Here is an 18,161-nt window from a genome sequence, read left to right as displayed (position 1 = left end):
TTTACATGCATAACATTTAGAATTTGAATAGATCATGAAAATGGAGTGCTAATTGTTTATTTTTATTTTTTCCCCTGTCATGTTGTTTCCTTTATACGCTACAACAGAAAGATCGCTTTGTTAGACTGCTGGATCAGATCCACAACTCTCTCCGCATTGACCTGTCAACATACAGAGTAAGTATTTGGTATGTTCACAAATGCACAAATCTGATTTTATCTACATAGCCTACCCAGAATCACATATATGTTACATACAGTACTGTGCAAACGTCTTAGTCCACCATCACCAGCTTTGTTGTTTTAGCAAAGTTTTAATCTCCATCCATATTTATTTTTTAAGATACAAACACAAAATACAAGAAATATGTACACAGAATTAAAAACAAAAAAAATCTTCAGGCATCAGTCAGTATTTAGTGTGACCTCTCTTGATACAAAACACATCTTGAGCTTTTTTGAGGAGACTGAAGTCCTGAAGTCATTCGATTAGAATTGCTGCTATTGCTCAAGTTGAAGTGGAGTTTACCTTAAATACTTGACACTTCAGCTTATACTTTTATACTGTTTTTAATACTACATACACATTTCGTGTGTTTTCTGGTTGTATTCTAATAAAGAGACTGAGAAATAAATATATATGATCACTATACAATTGCAAAAACAACAAATCTAATGGTTAGCATTGTGGCCTAAGACTTTTGCACAGTACTGTATGTTGTCATCCAGGATTGGTCAATTTTGATGGTAATTTTGCCAAATTCTCCACAAAGGAAATTATTATCATGTAGTACTGATAATTTTATGTCCTCATGGCTTTCCATAGTGTTTTGTACCCTGGCTTATCTTCCATTTAAACCCTTCTTTTAAGTAAGGGATAATGTACAGCCAGCCGGTTGTTATTGCAGAATAAATCTTAACAGGGAGATTAGGACCCTGACATGAGGTAGAGGGGTCTTGTATCACCTTATAGAGATTTATTTGCGATAATTAATAACCTGTACCTGTATGCAATTTTAAATTTCATTTTTTAATAAGCATTGGACTGCACTTGTCTAGGTGAGCCGGAGTACCCGTATGAAGCTGTCTTGTTAATTTCGGATGGTTGTTATCTGGAAATAATTAACTTTATTCTGGTAATAACCCATAATAAAGAAGCATTTAATATTTGTAATTTAATAAGCATTTTATAAATTATATTATAAAAAATTATTAAAAACCTTCTCAGAAACTTTAACATCTGAGTTGGGCCAAACATGCTAGCTTATATCTCTGTAGATCAAATTATTGTTTTTAACATGTTCAATATGATGATGTGATCCTCATAAATAAGCATATTAAAGTTTCATTACTCTGAAAAAATTTCAGATTGTAAAATTGTAAACCCTGATTAAACCATGCATAATGTTGCCATTGTAAAAACTACCAACCAGCTTGCCAATAACTCAAAAGGTTTGTATAAGATTTGTCCTTCTCCTCAGCCAGTGGTTTTACTAAGGTCTTGGTGTTCCTCACGTTCAAGCTTCCTGTGATGTTATGCTTATCTCTCTGATCTGCAGAATAATTTCCCAGCTAGCAGTAAACCGCGTCTGGCGGATCTCAAATCCACGGTGGATTTATTGACTAGCATTACATTCTTCAGATTGAAGGTAGGATTGGTTACTTTACATCACATCCGACAATATATTGTTCTTGCAAACGTCATTTTGATGTTACGGGGATGTAGGTCTTATTTGTAATACAGATATTGAATGACATGTACTATACATATGAATGATTAATACAAGTGGACACCCTGTGATTTTGTCTACATGTCCTGAAGCTTAAGATCATGCAGGAGAAAAGGATGATAAAAGGTTTGAGATTAAGATTGATTTCTTTGTGCTGAAGGAGAGAGGCTTTTGTTCTGGATTTCATAACGGAGATTAGTCACAATTGATTTGAAAGCTCATCGCTTGTCGACAGGAGTTACATCATTTGTATATTCTTCACCCAGAAAGAGAGAGAGAGAGAGTTTGCTATCATCTGTGCTTACTGTGAAAGAATATACTGTATTGAAATGCTCCTTTTTTCTCTGGCACCCCCTGTGTTCAGGTGTTGGAACTGCAGTGTCCCCCGCGTGCGGCTCACGTGGTCAGGGATTGTGTAAAAGCGTGCCTTAATTCAACGTATGAGTACATCTTTAACAACTGCCAAGAACTGTACAACAGACAGTTTCAACCAGCCGTGGAACCTGTAAGTAAACAAAGACCTAAAATTTTTATGTGCATTTGCACAAAATTTGCATTTATGGCCCCCTCATGTTAGATTAAATCGTAAAAATATGAGGCGTATGGTACACGATGGACACAGTAACTTTTAAGATATTTACTGGACAAAAGAATGTGGCAAAAATACAAACTGCAGTGTAATAGGAAAAATATATATATATATTTTTATTTTATTTATTTATTTTTTCTTTTTTTATTATTTTATTTTATTTTATTATTTTATTTTATTTTTTATTTTATTTTATTTTATTTTATTTTATTTTATTTTATTTTATTTTATTTTATTTTATTTTATTTTATTTTATTTTATTTTATTTTATTTTATTTTATTTTATTTTATTATCAACCACCATGTCTTATACATAACCACAAAAGACATCAAGTACAATCGAGGATATAAACACAATAAAGTCCAAGACTTATTTCCATTGTGATTCTCAGACTTATTTGTTGATTCTCTTATGTGGTAATGTTTTGTAGGCATTATCCTGGGCTATGTCTTTATAAATTTGCACGTTAATTAAATTAGGGTCACGATTATGAATTTCGCTGACGGTTAATTGCCTAATAAATTGTGCAGATTATGAGAATTAATTGTCTGTTTTATTGCTTTGACATTTAATTCTCATACATTTTTTTGTTTGTTCATTGTAATTATTACCTGGCAGTAAATATTAATGCACATAACACATATTTAAAAGTAATTATTCAATATATGAAGAGTTTGGTTCCAAAACGCAATAAATCCATTTTGACAAATTTTGGTAAAAACGTGTTTTCTATACCAAGAAAGTGACAAGATGAAAACTATTTTCTGTTACAAACTTTAACACAGCATCTTTAGGTTATAAAAACATAAAAAATTCAAATCCACAACCCGACTTTCAAAGATTTACCATAAAAACGGATTATTTTTTCCACAAAATGCAATAAATCCATGACAAGTTTTTATTCAAAATGCTATAAATCTATTGAATCAATAGCCTATATAAATGTGCATTAATCTTTGCCATGATATATTCATTTAGTTGACTAGTTGTACACACTAATTAAAAATATAAACATTAATGTTATTAATCAAAACACTTACTTTGTCATATTAAGATCACTGTCATTGCGGTTACTTGACGTCTTCGCTTAACGTCTTTCACAGCGATCGACTGTAAAATGTTTTTGGTCCTGCTCGATTTTCGTTGACTTTGAGTAAAATTATGGAAAGTTTTTCATAAGATCCTCTGGGGTCAATGTGTTAGCATGAGAAACTTGCTGTCGGGAGAACAAGCACCTGTCTCCCGAGTGCCTCTCAGGGAAATTGTTAGATGCTGATGGCTTACGTTTCTTTCCCATCACAGAAAACCATCACAGGTTTAGCAATGCAATTAAAGTATTATTTTGTTTTGTTTGTTGATCACGTAGTACAAAGTAGATGAGGACAACTAGGACTCCGTGTACTACGCGCGTCCGCCATTGTTTGTTTACATTGCGTGAACGGTGGGCTGTAATATCAGAAATGGAGTTATTGCGTTCTGTAAAAAAGTGGGAGTGGCGTTTGTCGCATTTTGGGAAAAAAGGGAGAAAAGATGACAGAATAACACGGCGGATATTGGATTTTGCGTAAAATTAAGAATTTACTTTTAACTACTGACCTGATATAATACTGATTTTGGCAGTAACTCATTTTTTTCAAAAATGGCGTTTATTGCGTTTTGGAACCAAACTCTTCATATATATATATATATTTATACCACGGGTCTGTTGAATGCTGCATTCTGATTGGCTGAGAAATGTTCTATGGGTGTTGATTATTTTTCTGTAAACCGCACACCTAACTTTTCAAATGTCTTAAAAATAGGCACTAGAGCAATGTTTGTGGTAACCGTGGTATAAGCGGAATAATTGACTCCGGTCCTTTGAATTATTTGAAAATAATGCACACCTGCGGTGTAACGGCACTCCGCTTCGCGTCCACCAATTGGTGTGCATTATTTTCAATTCAATGGCCTGTTGTCAATTATTCCTTACATATATATCTTTCAAAAACAGAACATTTTTCATAAGAAATAAACACAGTAAAGTGCAATCAAATAAAACTGACTGTACCAGAACAGGCTTTAAAGGTCCTCTAAGCGAATTCATGCGTTTTAGGCCATACAACATTTTTTGTTTCATACAGTTAAACTCTCCTCACTATCTGCTAGCTGCCTGTCCTCTGAACACACTGTAAAAAAACATGGCCTCTGCAGACAGCCCAGGCTTCGCAAACTGCAACAAAAACAGAGTGGCTAAACCTACCACCACGAAACATAACAAAGTGTTCCAGTCAATAAACGACAAGAAGGATTTGGGAGTGGGGGTTGGGCGCGTTCATGACTCGTTCAGAAAGCACGGAAGGGAGGGGGAGGGGAGGAGTTGGCTACGCTCCGTTTTGTTTGACAACACTTCGAACGTCAACAGGAAGGGACGTCACACAGATTCGCTTAGAGCACCTTTAAATAGTAGTCAATCCTACTAAGGTCATATTAGTACTGGACCACATGTCTGTAGTGGCAGCAAAATTATCAATTCTTTAAGAATAGCATTCTTCACTTCCCTAAATTTGGAATTGCTGTTTTGGAAATGTATATTTTCTCTGGCAGTTCATACTGCTTATCAAAGCTTTGCTGCATTTCTTAAAAGCAACACTACGTAGTTTCCATGTAAAAATGACTTACAGCTCCCCCATGTGGTTGAAAAGCGCAACAGTGCCTGGTATCAGACACTCTTCTGCAGGCAGGGGGAGGGGTGGGGCTGTGTTTCCTACCCTCCACCGCCACTTTTAGAGTGTGCTTGTAGCAGCTAGGAAGCTGCTCAAGTTGCAGCAACAGTACAATTTGTCCTGTTAAAAGTTGTTCTATCACTGAAATAATTTTAGAGACATTATTTAAACGTAAAAAACTACAAAGTGTTGCTTTAAATTATGTTTTTTTTAATGGCTTTGCAATGTATCGCATTACACTGTCAGTTAGCACCATCTGATACAGTCTCGTTAATACAGACGCTGCAGCTCCCCCTTGTGTTTTTTAAAGTGATGTGCAATCATTGCGGTGATCTGAAATCATCACGATGAGGTCAAACAATCGCAGTGAGACGGTTATTTAATCGTTGTGACTATTGGCTGCAACTAACGGTTATTTTCATAATCGATTAATCGGTCGATTATTTTTCGATTAATTAATAAATCGGATAAAAGATAAATATTTACTTAATTTGATGTTTTCACGTATTATAGCTAAATAAGGCATCGAATTAGGGTATTCACGTGTAGAAGTGTACTTTTAAAAGTGCAAAAGCCACACACAACTACAGAGTTGTACTAATATAATATTTTTTATTGAGATATTTTAAGCCTAAATAAAAAAGTTTGGGCAGATTTTAAATAGTAAAACATCTTTAAATGTCAAAATATTAATTAACAAAATTAAAAATGAAAAGTTTTCAGTGATGTGCTGAGAATTTTGCCAGAGATTAATAAACTAATTTTAATCTTCAGCTTTAGACCTTGATGAATATTAAGTTTATTTGTTATTAACAAAATAAATAAGCCATTATGATATGAAAGTGGTAATATACATGTGTTTTTACAGTAATACAAACCTGGATTTCCCCCTTACTTTAAAACAGATGCTTGTGGTTCATTACTACTTTTATAAAAAGCCAACAACAATTAAACAAATACAAAGTCACTTATGTTAAAGGAAATTAAACCTTTATTAACCAGCGTGCGTTTGGTCAGAAGATCGCCTAAATAAATGTGCAGCTCGCGTTGTATGACGAAAAAGTGAACTTGTGCTCTATTAAGAAACAGCACCTGACTTTAATTATAAGTGCACAGCTCGCTCGCGCTGTATGAAGAAACAGCACCTGACTTTGAGCGCACAGCTTGCATTGTATGAATAAAACGAGGCAGCTCGCGCTGTATAAAGAAACACCCGACGTGTGTGCATGTTGGGCGATTGTGGTGCGGGAGCATGTGACGTCACAGACCAACTAATCGATAATGAAATTTGTTGACAACGAATGTCATAATCGATTTTTAACGATTTTATTGAGATGTTGTAGCTCTAATTGTGACAGCCCTAAATTAAATATTTGAATAAAAAGCCAAGATGTCAATTGGTCAAAAAGTTGGACATCACTTTTGGCCGCTACTGTACTGTATGTTTGTACTTTACATACACATACATTTATGTTTTTACCTTGTATGACAGTATAATCAATTTGAGAGCTTTCTAAAAGATTATGTCTTTAGATCAGATTATGTCTTTATTAATTTCTGGTCTTTTGTGGGTGAATGAGTGATGGGTAGTTGAAAGGGCCCAGCGTGAGTCATCTGCTTCTATTGAGGGAAATAAGAATTATTTTATCTCATTTATCTGTTACCATAGAGACCCAGCACAAGTTAGTTAAATATTTTACCAATGCCCATCTGTTCTTTTTCAATAAATATTTAAGTTTTAAAGGTGCTAAGGCGAGACCGCACTGTTCTTGGTTGCTAAGTTTCTGTTTTAAATGTAACCTAATTTCTCTTGAACTCAAATGATCCACTATGCTGTTTCCCATTGGATAACTTCCCTCTGCTGTTTCACTGCAGCAGAAACCTAAAGAAAAAAAGGAGGAAGAGGATGATGAAGATGATGAAGATAAAGCAGAAGAAAAAGAGGAAGACAATGCCACTGCAGAGGAACCAGGACCAAGCGTCCAGAACTTGGACTTCTGGCCCAAACTCATCACCTTAATAGTGTCCATCATCGAAGAGGATAGGAACTCTTACAGTCCTATAATAAATCAGTCAGTCGACACTCACAAACACACAATGTTATGTACAAGGACATAAAGCTGGTAAGTTTGAACTTCTTTGTATCTCACACAGGTTTCCTCAGGAACTGAACGTGGGGAAGGTCAGTGCTGAGGTGATGTGGACACTCTTTTCTCAGGATATGAAGTATGCACTGGAAGGTATGGATGTTTGTGGTGTTTGTGCATTGAGAGCGGGGCAAAACCTAACGCTTTTTGGTTTGAAATGCAAACGTTACAACTTACCTCATAGGTGGGGTTAATTGTAACAGGTAGGGGGTTAGTTGTAACACTTGCTAAAAATTAAGTTTGGAGGCAATTATTTCAATACTATTTTGTACTTAAAGTGGATATTGTTTATATATCTGTCTATAATAGACAGGCATCCACACTGTATTTATTCATCCAGCCCTTTTCTAACAATAGTTCAATTATAAATGGAGACAAATGTCTAAATATGTAAGTAAAAGCAGCACAATTATGATTTTTTTTTATATGTGTCCCAGTCTGTAATAACTATACTAGTTTCAAAATAAAATTCTGAGATGATGAGCTTCAAAGTCTGATTTTAGCCATTCATTTCATGATGATTTAAATCTTTGACGTGACCTTATTCAATTAGTATTAAAGATATGAACAAAAATGCATTTGACACACGATTTTTAATAAGACAGGCACATTTATTTTGTTGGCAGCCAGCAACCATTCGTGTGAAGCCTATTTAAAACAACGGCAAGAATTATGCGAACGTTTTGATAACGCGGTTTTGATATCATAAGTGCTGAGTGGTTAGTTGTAACACAGCGTAACAACTAACCCCGCTGGGTCAAAATATTTTCAAGCCCACCAAAAAAGTTGCCAAGAGCTGCAGACATATTTCAAAACAATGCTATGTTTTAGTCAACAAGACACTGATTAATATGACATAGCATTGGATTTGGTATCTTACACACCCGACTTAGAAACCGGAAAAAAATTCATGATGAAAAAATTACTCTGGAAAAACATTATACATTTCCAATAATTTGCAGGAGATTGTCTTTTGGCAGCGTAAAAAATACTGGACAAACATAACGCTCAACCTTGTGCAACAATGTAAACAGTCCGTGTTACAACTAACCCCGCGTTAGTTTTTGCCCCGCGCACCCCTATGTATGTGTTCCACAATTCATTTTTATTTCTTCTTCCTAACATCATTTTCATCACACTTGCTTTATTAATTGGCCTTCAGTTCTTGATCACATCAACCGTAAACGTCGGAAGAATGGTAAGGGTTAAATGTTATATTAAAATATTTAGTACATTACATTATTTGAGCCCTAGTGTTCCTGTAGCTCAACGGGTAGAGCATTGCGTTGTACAGTACTTTTATTGACCCCTACGGTTCCTGTTGCTTTATAGATAACTTTAGCAACGCAAAGGTCATGGGTTTGATTCCAGGAACACACAATGATAAAAACTGTAAGTCAGTTTGCATAAAATGAAAATATAAATATAATTTAAATGTATACAGATGTGAATAGTCAAAAGTCAAATGTGCTGTGACATTGCTTCACGATTTCATTTTTGCAACCTTAATACAGTCACTAAGTGAAGCGCAGTGCATTTTCAAATGTCTTTAGCAAAGTCTTATTTCAAAAGTGCCAAATCTCGTTCTCTATTATGTGACCCCTGTAAAGATTCAAAGCATTCATTTTAGTCTTAAGTGTCTGCTTTATCATGGCCTCATCAGCGTTACAGAATAGATCTCCCTGATTTCACTTTAGATCCACAAAGTAGAAGCAAATTGAATCGAGACCCTTAAATGTCAAGATTACGTCTTCCCTTTTGATGTCAGCTTCATTTTCTTTTAAATCCACCCTATTCATTGCACACCTGCACTTTTTCTCAAGTGCTCATCGTCTCTCATATCTTCTTTTTCGTCTGCGTCCTTCTCCTGTGTTCTTAGCACCAGCCACATTCAATATTCGCAGACTTGATTTTTACACTGGTAAGACATATAGTTAAGTAGTGTATACTGTATGTGTGTGAGAAACTTAGTAATAATTCTTAGCATCAGCTTACTTTAATAAGTACAGCTGGACCCTTTCGAAAAAAGCAGTATGTTTAATAGCTTGTAAATGTTGCAAAAGTGCAAATGTTTCCTTGGATGAGAAGCTGATAAAGGTCTCACGACTCTGGCGAGGCTAAAGCGAAGTTAAACATGCCGATTCACGCTTGTTTTCTCAGAGCACGAGAAGCTCAGGCTGTGCAAAAGTGCCGACTACATGAATCTGCATTTCAAAGTGAAATGGCTCTATAACGAATACGTCCACGACCTGGCCGCCTTCTCCAACACCGTCCCAGAGTACCCATCGTGAGTCACGCTGTTTATTAAACTCTTTCAAACAATTCTTGGGTAAAGTTTTATGTCTTTTTCTTCATCTGGCAATCATCACCTACAGTGATTTTTGGCTCAGATCATTGGGCTATCTGATACTTTCCTCTGTTACTTAAACTATCTTCTTGTTTCCTCCTGTTTCTCTGTGTAGGTGGTTTGTGCCATTTGTTCTGCAATGGCTGGATGAGAATGAGGAAGTGTCAATGGAGTTTATGCATGGAGCTCTTGAGAGGGATAAAAGAGAGGGGGTATGCTCCAAAACCTTTATGTGTGCTTCAATCTCTCATATTTGACCTGCCTGCTGTCAGCCTAATGGATTGAAACATGTTATTTGTCAAATGAATGGCTGGTTGCTGTATATTGATTTGTTAGAGTAACATCATGGGATGTTTAAAATTGTGGGTACTTGTTGTTGAATCGAACAGCAGGTAAATTAAAATGATAATGGCACAATAATACAATAGGTCCCTGCATCCTACTTCGAAATTAGCTACTTCCATACTATATTGTGGATAAAAATCAACATGAATAGTACAGTATGTCTGAAACTTCAGAATCTTCAGTATGAAATAAACAGCATGCGATAAATACCCACATTGTTTACTGTGTTCACCGAGATTTCTCAGTATGGACACTTTTCTGTTCCATGTGGCCATATGTGCTGAGGAATCTTCAAATTAAAAAAGTGAAAAATACCGTAAAACTGTGAGCCAGGCTTTTTTCAAGCGTAACTGTACGTTTACACCGCCGCTGGCAGGAGCGTCAAAAACCGCTTTGGCTGCCCTGCCGATGACGCTCACGGGCGTTGTTAGGCCATTTTTAGGGGGGCTTCAGCTATGCTAGCTCCATAAACTGTACAGAAATTCGTGATCGTTTCAGCCACCTTTAAATTTCTTTGAAAACGGCAGCAGGGCAGACTTTAGCTCTTTCCCCTCTGCATCTTTCAACACGTACAGCCCATCTGTGCAATACAGTGAAATACTTCAATAAGGTGGCGGAGCTAGAGGGGTGTCTGGGGTGTCCAAATTTAATGCGCTTACTTTAAAAAAAATGTATTTCCTGTTAATTGACATTTTTATTTGGACGTGCTGCTGCAGCACAGCACATTGTTAAAAACAAATATTAAAAAATATTAACGTACGTTGCAAATTTTACAAAAGGATTTCATCGTAGGCGGGATGAGGGTGCATAGTATTTGTCTTACTGTGGACTGAATAAAGTCTATGCTTATAGATTAGGTTTTCTTTTTTTCTTTGTGCTGTTTGGTCTTACAGGCCTACCTGTTGAAGTCTCTGTCATTAAATTTAACTAAATAAGAAAACAAGAAGAGAAAATCTTTATAACTATAACTTTGTAACAAAGATAAATCCAAATTAGGCTCAATAGGCTACTTTTTTGGCAAAAGTGTCGTTTAAAGGATTAGTCCATTTTCTTTAAAAAAAATCCAGATAATTTACTCATCATCATGTCATCCAAAATGGTGATGTCTTTCTTTGTTCATTCGAGAAGAAATTATGTTTTTTGAGGAAAACATTCCAGGATTTTTCTCATTTTAATGGACTTTAATGGACCCCAACACGTAATAGTATTAATGCAGTTTAAAATTGCAGTGTCAAAGAACTCTTAATGATCCCAAACGAGGCATAAGGGTCTTACTGAATAAGTCTTATATACAATTCCTTAAATGTTAATTTATAACAAGAAAAATACTGAAATTAATACATTTATAGAAACTATGCTTTTTTATTTTGCACAGAAATAACTGCTTGCTTACTTTCACTTTGATCATCTTTGTATTACCTTTATTTACAGAAACACCTGATGAGTCATATAGCATTTGTTTCAGGAATCTTATTTTATTGTTCATTTGAAAGTGAACATCTACTATAATATTAAATCACAAGAGTGTCAGGCATAAATAAAGGTGGGGTGCTGATATTTTTCGTGTCATCAACAAAATTTCAGAAACAGCTTACCTGTTTTGTACCTCAACTTTTGACAAGATAACCACCCTGTTTTAAATACATTTTAAACTTATACCTGTCGAAAAAACTGTTTTTGGTGTTTAGTTTGATGAACTCCTAAATATGAGCTTAAATATGACATGCAGAGCATCTAGCTCGTTCAGCTAAATGTGCCAGCACACAACAACGCAACGTTGAAACAACAAAAAGCAATCCAATTATAATAAATAAAAAACAAAATGAGGTCAGAATCAAGTAACAAGGTGCAGAACAAATGTGAACAAAATGCAAGTGCAGAGGAACAAAACACAAGCCACAAATAGTTAAATAATTTTTCACATATTATTTGCATAATAGGCTGTATATTAATATATTGGGAGAAAGCTGTTATATGTAAATTCCGATGATGTGCACCATTATATAGCCAAAATTGAATGATCCTCATTTCGAATCAGGCTTCTCCTATCGAAGCATTGAATCTTCGACTATTCGGGGTCACCCCTACAAGCAGATGCGTACCGTATGTCATAAATATGACACTAAAAAAATGTGTGCACTCTCGGTCCAGCCAGTGTGTTAAATTAACCCGGAAAATGTATATATTTGACCTAACAATGGGTTAAAACAACCCAGCATTTTGGGTGCATAGGTTAAATTACAACCCAAGGGACTCGTCCCTTTTTGACCCAACGCTGGGTTGAAAAATAACCCAGCATTTTTTAGAGTATGGTAGTATGTATGGACTTCAAAAACAAGACAGAAAATACATTACTGCTTGCGAATTTTTTGTTTCTTGATAATGATAGCCTCAAACAAACTCTTAATATCTTTCAGAGATTTGAGGCTAACAAGCGCTGACAAATGCAGTGATTAGTTTTTCCTCTAGCACTCTTATTATCAACTCAGCCCTATAAATGTAATTTCTGACTGATTATAAACCTTTACACTGAGCAAGTAAACAACTGTCAAGCACCAATCAGAAAGTCCTCGTGCTTGGCTAACAATGACACCCTACAACCAGATCAGTCTGCCCTAGTAGCCACCTTAAAGCACTGTATGTAATTTTCACCATCAGAGGTCACTATACAACAACCACTTCTCGATGATGGTGTTAAAGAGCGTGGTACGATTGGTAGTTCACGAGGACTGCTTTCGAATCGCTCACAATACGTTAAAGGGTCCAGTGTGGTTTTAGCGGCACCTAGCGATGAGATTGTAAATTGCAACCAATCTCAATTTCGAAACGCTAAGAGAAGATACGCTAGCTGCTTTAAGACAAACATGTCGTCGTCATCTGAGACAACGTAGGAACAAACATTCTCTGGATTTAAACATTGTTAAAGGATTAGTCAATTTTCTTAAAAAAAAATACAGATAATTTACTCACCACCATGTCATCCAAAAGGTTGATGTCTTTCTTTGTTCAGTAGAGAAGAAATTATGTTTTTTGAGGAAAACATTCCAGGATTTTTCTCATTTTAATGAACTTTAATGGACCCCAACACTTAACAGTTTTAATGCAGTTTAAAATTGCAGTTTCAAAGGACTCTAAACGAGGCATAAGGGTCTTATCTAGCGAAAGAAAACTAAAAAATATGCACTTTTAAACCACAACTTCTCGTCTATCACCGGTCCTGTGACGCGCCAGCGCGACCTCACGTAATTGCATAATGCCGTTGAAAGGTCATGTGTTACATATATGAAAAGCACATTTGTGGACCATTTTAAACAATAAACTGACACAAAGATGTTAATTAGTATCATTCCACATACAACAACGTCGGAACAGTCCTCTTTCTCCACACTTGTAAACACTGGGGCGGAGTTTCGATACGTCTTCCATGACCTCTTGACGCAATGAAGTATTGCGTGAGGTTGCGCTGACGCGTCACACGACTGGAGGAAGACGAGTAGTTGTGGTTTAAAAGTGCATATTTTTTATTTTTCTTATCAAAAATGACAATCGTTTCGCTAGATAAGACCCTTATGCCTTGTTTGAGATCGTTTAGAGCCCTTTGAAACTGCAATTTTAAACTGCATTAAAACTGTTATGTGATGTGTCCATTAAAGTCCATTAAAATTAGAAAAATCCTGGAATATTTTCCTCAAAAAACATAATTTCTTCTGGACTGAACAAAGAAAGACATCAACATTTTGGATGACATGGTGGTGAGTAAATTATCTGGATTTTTTTTAAGAAAATTGACTAATCCTTTAAAAAACAATTGGGATAATGTAGATGCTAGTAGTTTTTGGATTGGATACACATTGTACCTTCAACAGAAAGCCAGTACAAAATTACTGTAAAGCCCTTAAGAAATCACTTGATCTCAGACTGATATTATTTCTTGTCCTCAACAGTTCCAGCAGACATCTGAGCACGCTCTGTTCTCCTGTTCGGTCGTGGACATCTTCACTCAGCTTAACCAGAGCTTTGAGATCATAAAGAAACTAGACTGCCCTGATCCTGTGGTCGTCGGCCAATACAACCGACGCTTTGCCAAGGTGCAGACTGGATAGTCTACCATTCAAAATAAAGTCTGGTTTATTGAAAGACAGAACAGCAAATATAGACATAAAGATCATAAAGTGAAGAGAGAGATTGTTGATGGACATTCACTGTCTGTTTTTAAACACTTTAATTTAGACATTTGAACTTAGATTTGAGATGCAGTGACATCTTTGTTGAATCCCACAGAGATTTAATAGAAGCTTAGATGTGTTTGCACTTTATTAAAGGGCATATAATCCACTTTTATGGCACTTTTCCATTGCATAGTACCCCAGGGTTTAGGTCAGGTCAGCTTACCTCACTTTGGCTTGGTTAGCTTTTCGATCGAGTTTAGTAACACTTCGGAGTGGGAGGGATTATAGGCGTGTCATATTTGCGCTGCCTACTGCTGTGACATCATACAAGTGAGAGCGTTGTTGTACATTCCCATACATTTATTTATTTCTCAGTCCGCCACAAAATTAAAATTGACCACCACAAAAAGATGTTTGCACATGGCGTTTAATTTCTGTACAAACACCCGTAGCATCAGTCGACGCGCTCCACTGAGCCTATTTAAGCATATATGCGGATGTGCGCATGGAAAAAAAACTGGTATGTCATTCCTGATTTTCAAACTGTAGATGTTTTTCATCGCTAAAAAGGAGTTTGGGAATTTACAGCAAAGAACAGATGACAACAGGTTTACCCGAGATAGCGCAAGCTAGCACGTAGGTAAAGCTAATCTTTTACATTATAGCGATGACGCTGGTAGTGACGATTCTCTCAGACCAATCGTGATCTCCAGTGTTTTCGCCTCACGTTTTAGTATCAGCTCAGGTCGCTTGGAACCCCAACCGAGGTGGAACTAAAAAAGTACCGGGTACAACGTATCCCAAAAGTAAGCTGACCCGAACCAAACCGTGGCGCCATTACATTTAGACACGAATGTTCGGTGGTTGTGTTCACACACTGCCCACACAAAATGAAAATAATCCTCCCACTCCTCCTTTTTTTAATTCCCATTAAACAAAGCAGTCTCATTAGACATGCTATCTTGATTTTCTTGTTAATGTGATGTCACGCTAACAAAGCCCCACCCACAGCCACTGACTGACTGGTTAATTGTACCCAAAAGCTTTTCTAAATGTGCTTGTTAACACGTTGCAGCACTAATGCGGCTAAATATACTATTGTCCCAGACTGTGTTCACAGGAACCACATCTATTTTTAACTGAAAGCTGTAACTTATTTGCATTTTAAGGCACACACATGAAAACAGCACTTTTTTGCTCCCACCCAAATAGCAGCATTTTGCACATGCTGTAACAAGTGATCTGTGGGGTACTTTGAGCTAAAACTTCCAGGCACACATGAAACTTATATTACTTTTTGTAATTTAAAGTGCCAATATTATGCCCATTTTACATTAAAACTTTATTTTTATTTTATCTGTAAGCCATATATTAAATCTCCCATGGTGATGATTTTTGTCTGTTTCTATTGTTTGTTTTGCTGTTATTTGCACATTGAGGTCTATTTAGGAAAACGGCGCAGGAGCTTAATGCATCTGCCCATGAAATATTCATTAATTTCCAGCAACATCAAGTTAATTTATCTGCCATTCCAGATCACCAGCTCAGTACGCCGTGTACCGGTAGTTTATTACTCTCCATACGGTACAGTTCAGGAGTAATACTTGTTTTTTCTTTTCTCTGTCAGACCATCACCAAAGTGCTCCTGCAGTATTGTGCTATTCTCACCAAAAGCTTCCCATCTTACTGTGAGAAAGAGAAGACTGTGAGTGCTCACTAAAACAAATATTTTGCTGCCTTTGAATATGACTTTTTCCATGTTTAAGTGCTATAATTGGGTCCCCAGTGCTTCTATCAACCTAGTAAATGTGAAAAAGAACAAGCCAGTAACTTAGTTTTGGTAAACCATTCTCTGCAAGCATGTGAAATTTGGCTCCTCTTGTGATGTCAGAAGGGGATAATACCGCCCCTTTATCTGCACTATCCAACCACGCCACTGCCATTTAGTACAGAGATCAACTCTTTTGCATTTTAAAGGACACACCCAAAACAGCACATTTTTGCTCAGACCTAAAAAGTGGCAATTTTTAACATGCTATAAAAATTATCTATATGATATTTTGAGCTAAACCTTTACATATGTACTCTGGGGACACCAAACATTTATTTCACAACTTAAAAAAGTCTTGTAAAATGTCCCCTTTAAAACTAATCTAAGAGTCACATAAGGTTTAATTTCTCTCTCTCCTTTATATACTGCAGCCGTGTATGTTGATGAACAACGTTCAGCAGATCCGTGTGATGTTGGAGAAGATGTTCGAGTCTATGGGAGCCAAACAGGTGAGTGGATTGTGATATATTGTATCGTTACACGGCCCGTTGGAATGCTTGATTCTGATTGGCCAGTCGTGACATTTGCAGGTTTGTTTAGTGATGGGAGAAACGAAGCTTTTCGAAGCTTCGCATCAATTGAACCAATTGCTTCGAAAATTGGTTCAGTTTTTCGAAGCAGTTTGAAACACCACACACGCTGGCGACCCCTGCTGGTCAAAATAGTGTAAAGCAGATATGGCCAAACATTTTACACATTTTGTTTACAAAATAATAGCAAGATTTTTATTAAAATATGTTTAAAAAATTATTTAACTTAATTAAGACAGTTAAAAGTGTATTATGTGTTTTTATTTTTATTTAGGGCAAACAAATCATTAAAACTAACTACCCTTTTAATTATGCACATTTTTGTCATTAAATCTGTCTATAAACAATAAATAGACAAAATGGCAGCGTTATTAGTCAGAAGGATAAATGTTTTATGAACTTTTATAATAAAACTGACCCGAGTTCACCGAAACATATTAGACACTGGTCATGTGATCAACTCCCCCTAGTGGTGAACCATCGAATTTTTGAAACGTTTCGAAACAGTTATGACGTAATGAAGCCTCGTTTGCTAAAATCACGTGACTTCGGCCAGTTTGAAACACGCTCCGAACCACTGATTCGAAACAAAAGATTCGTAAATGTTTCGAAGCCTCATGAAGCAGTGCTTCGAAAACGACCATCACTAGGTTTGTTATAATAAACGCTCAAAACTAATAACACACGGTCACCCAGATGCTGCAAATATAAAAATATCTGCCAATGGGGTGAGAAAAAAATTTGAAATAAGAAATAAGATTTTTTTTTAAACACTTAATTCAAGCAATTTTCTCACCCAGATATTTTTGCTTGTTTTAAGCACAAATTCACTTAAATTGTATATTTGTTTTTCTAAAAACTTATTTTCTTAGGTCATTTTGCTCATCAACAAAATGCATCTATGTTTAAGAATTTTTGGCTATTTCTACTGAAAACAAGATAAAATACTAAGTTAGAAAGTCATTTTTTGCAGTGTGTAAGTTGCACTGGACTATACGTTGCTTTTATTTAGAAAATGACTTCACAAAATCCAAGCCGAAGAACAGACATTTAATCTGGAAAGGCAAGTTAATCAACTAAACAATAGCACACAGAACAGCAGGTTGAATATGTGTCCGTACATGTTAAAGTAACATAACCAGTTATTTACACGATACACAATAGCATACAGAACATACCAGAGAGGCTGAATAGGCTAAATTAACACGACAAGCCAAATCAAGCTTAAAAAGGTCCAGAAGTTATTCCACATCACTGAATACATTGAATTACATAAATACAGGAGCAGCATAAAGCGGACTCTCGCGACTGTAGACGGTAATGGTTTCTCTTGGTTCATATGAAATAATTTTGACGTATAAGTCGCACCTGAAATTAAGTTCCAGGACCCGCCAAACTATGAAAAAAGTAAGACTTATAGTCCGGAAAATATGGTATGTAGGTTTGAACCATGCTATTATCTCAAAAAACCAATCCAGGCATTCCCTATGTACTTGTAGGTATTGCTATGAAATCCACGACCATCACGCTATATAATGCTTTTTTATATGAATGATTACCATATTTATGTTACTTCAAATGCTGCTTCAAACCAGTCACTTATAAGCTTTCATTTAAATTACGTTCCTGCCTTGGAGGGTAGCTGCCTATGTAGACAGCACAGAGGTGAGGTGGCTTACAAGCTTTGGGTCCTGGGTAGCATGCCATCACTCATACTCTAGCATGTCATAAGAGTCTGAGAAATGAGGCGTATGGTTTTGTTTAGGAG

At 36.1% G+C, this 18,161-nt stretch overlaps 1 protein-coding gene across 5 annotated transcripts in view; it reads left to right on the top strand.

Annotated features, from left to right (window-relative positions):
* The window catches only part of LOC129439808 (protein unc-13 homolog B), a 73,028-nt gene that overhangs the window by 25,597 nt on the left and 29,270 nt on the right, over positions 1-18,161 (top strand). For 4 of the 5 annotated variants that reach the window (XM_055198626.2, XM_055198625.2, XM_055198627.2 and 1 more), the window contains exons 14-23: positions 108-176; positions 1,559-1,648; positions 2,094-2,234; positions 6,900-7,096; positions 7,179-7,264; positions 9,332-9,458; positions 9,634-9,730; positions 13,808-13,951; positions 15,660-15,737; positions 16,235-16,312. In XM_055198626.2, the coding sequence (XP_055054601.2) occupies positions 108-176; positions 1,559-1,648; positions 2,094-2,234; positions 6,900-7,096; positions 7,179-7,264; positions 9,332-9,458; positions 9,634-9,730; positions 13,808-13,951; positions 15,660-15,737; positions 16,235-16,312 (1,107 nt within the window). The remainder of the gene's footprint in view (positions 1-107; positions 177-1,558; positions 1,649-2,093; positions 2,235-6,899; positions 7,097-7,178; positions 7,265-9,331; positions 9,459-9,633; positions 9,731-13,807; positions 13,952-15,659; positions 15,738-16,234; positions 16,313-18,161) is intronic. The other variant, XM_073860249.1, reaches the window with a different exon arrangement.

This window comes from Misgurnus anguillicaudatus, chromosome 22 (assembly GCF_027580225.2).
Source record: "Misgurnus anguillicaudatus chromosome 22, ASM2758022v2, whole genome shotgun sequence".
Classification (NCBI taxonomy): Eukaryota; Metazoa; Chordata; class Actinopteri; order Cypriniformes; family Cobitidae; genus Misgurnus; species Misgurnus anguillicaudatus.
This window is presented reverse-complemented; position numbering and strand designations above follow the sequence as displayed.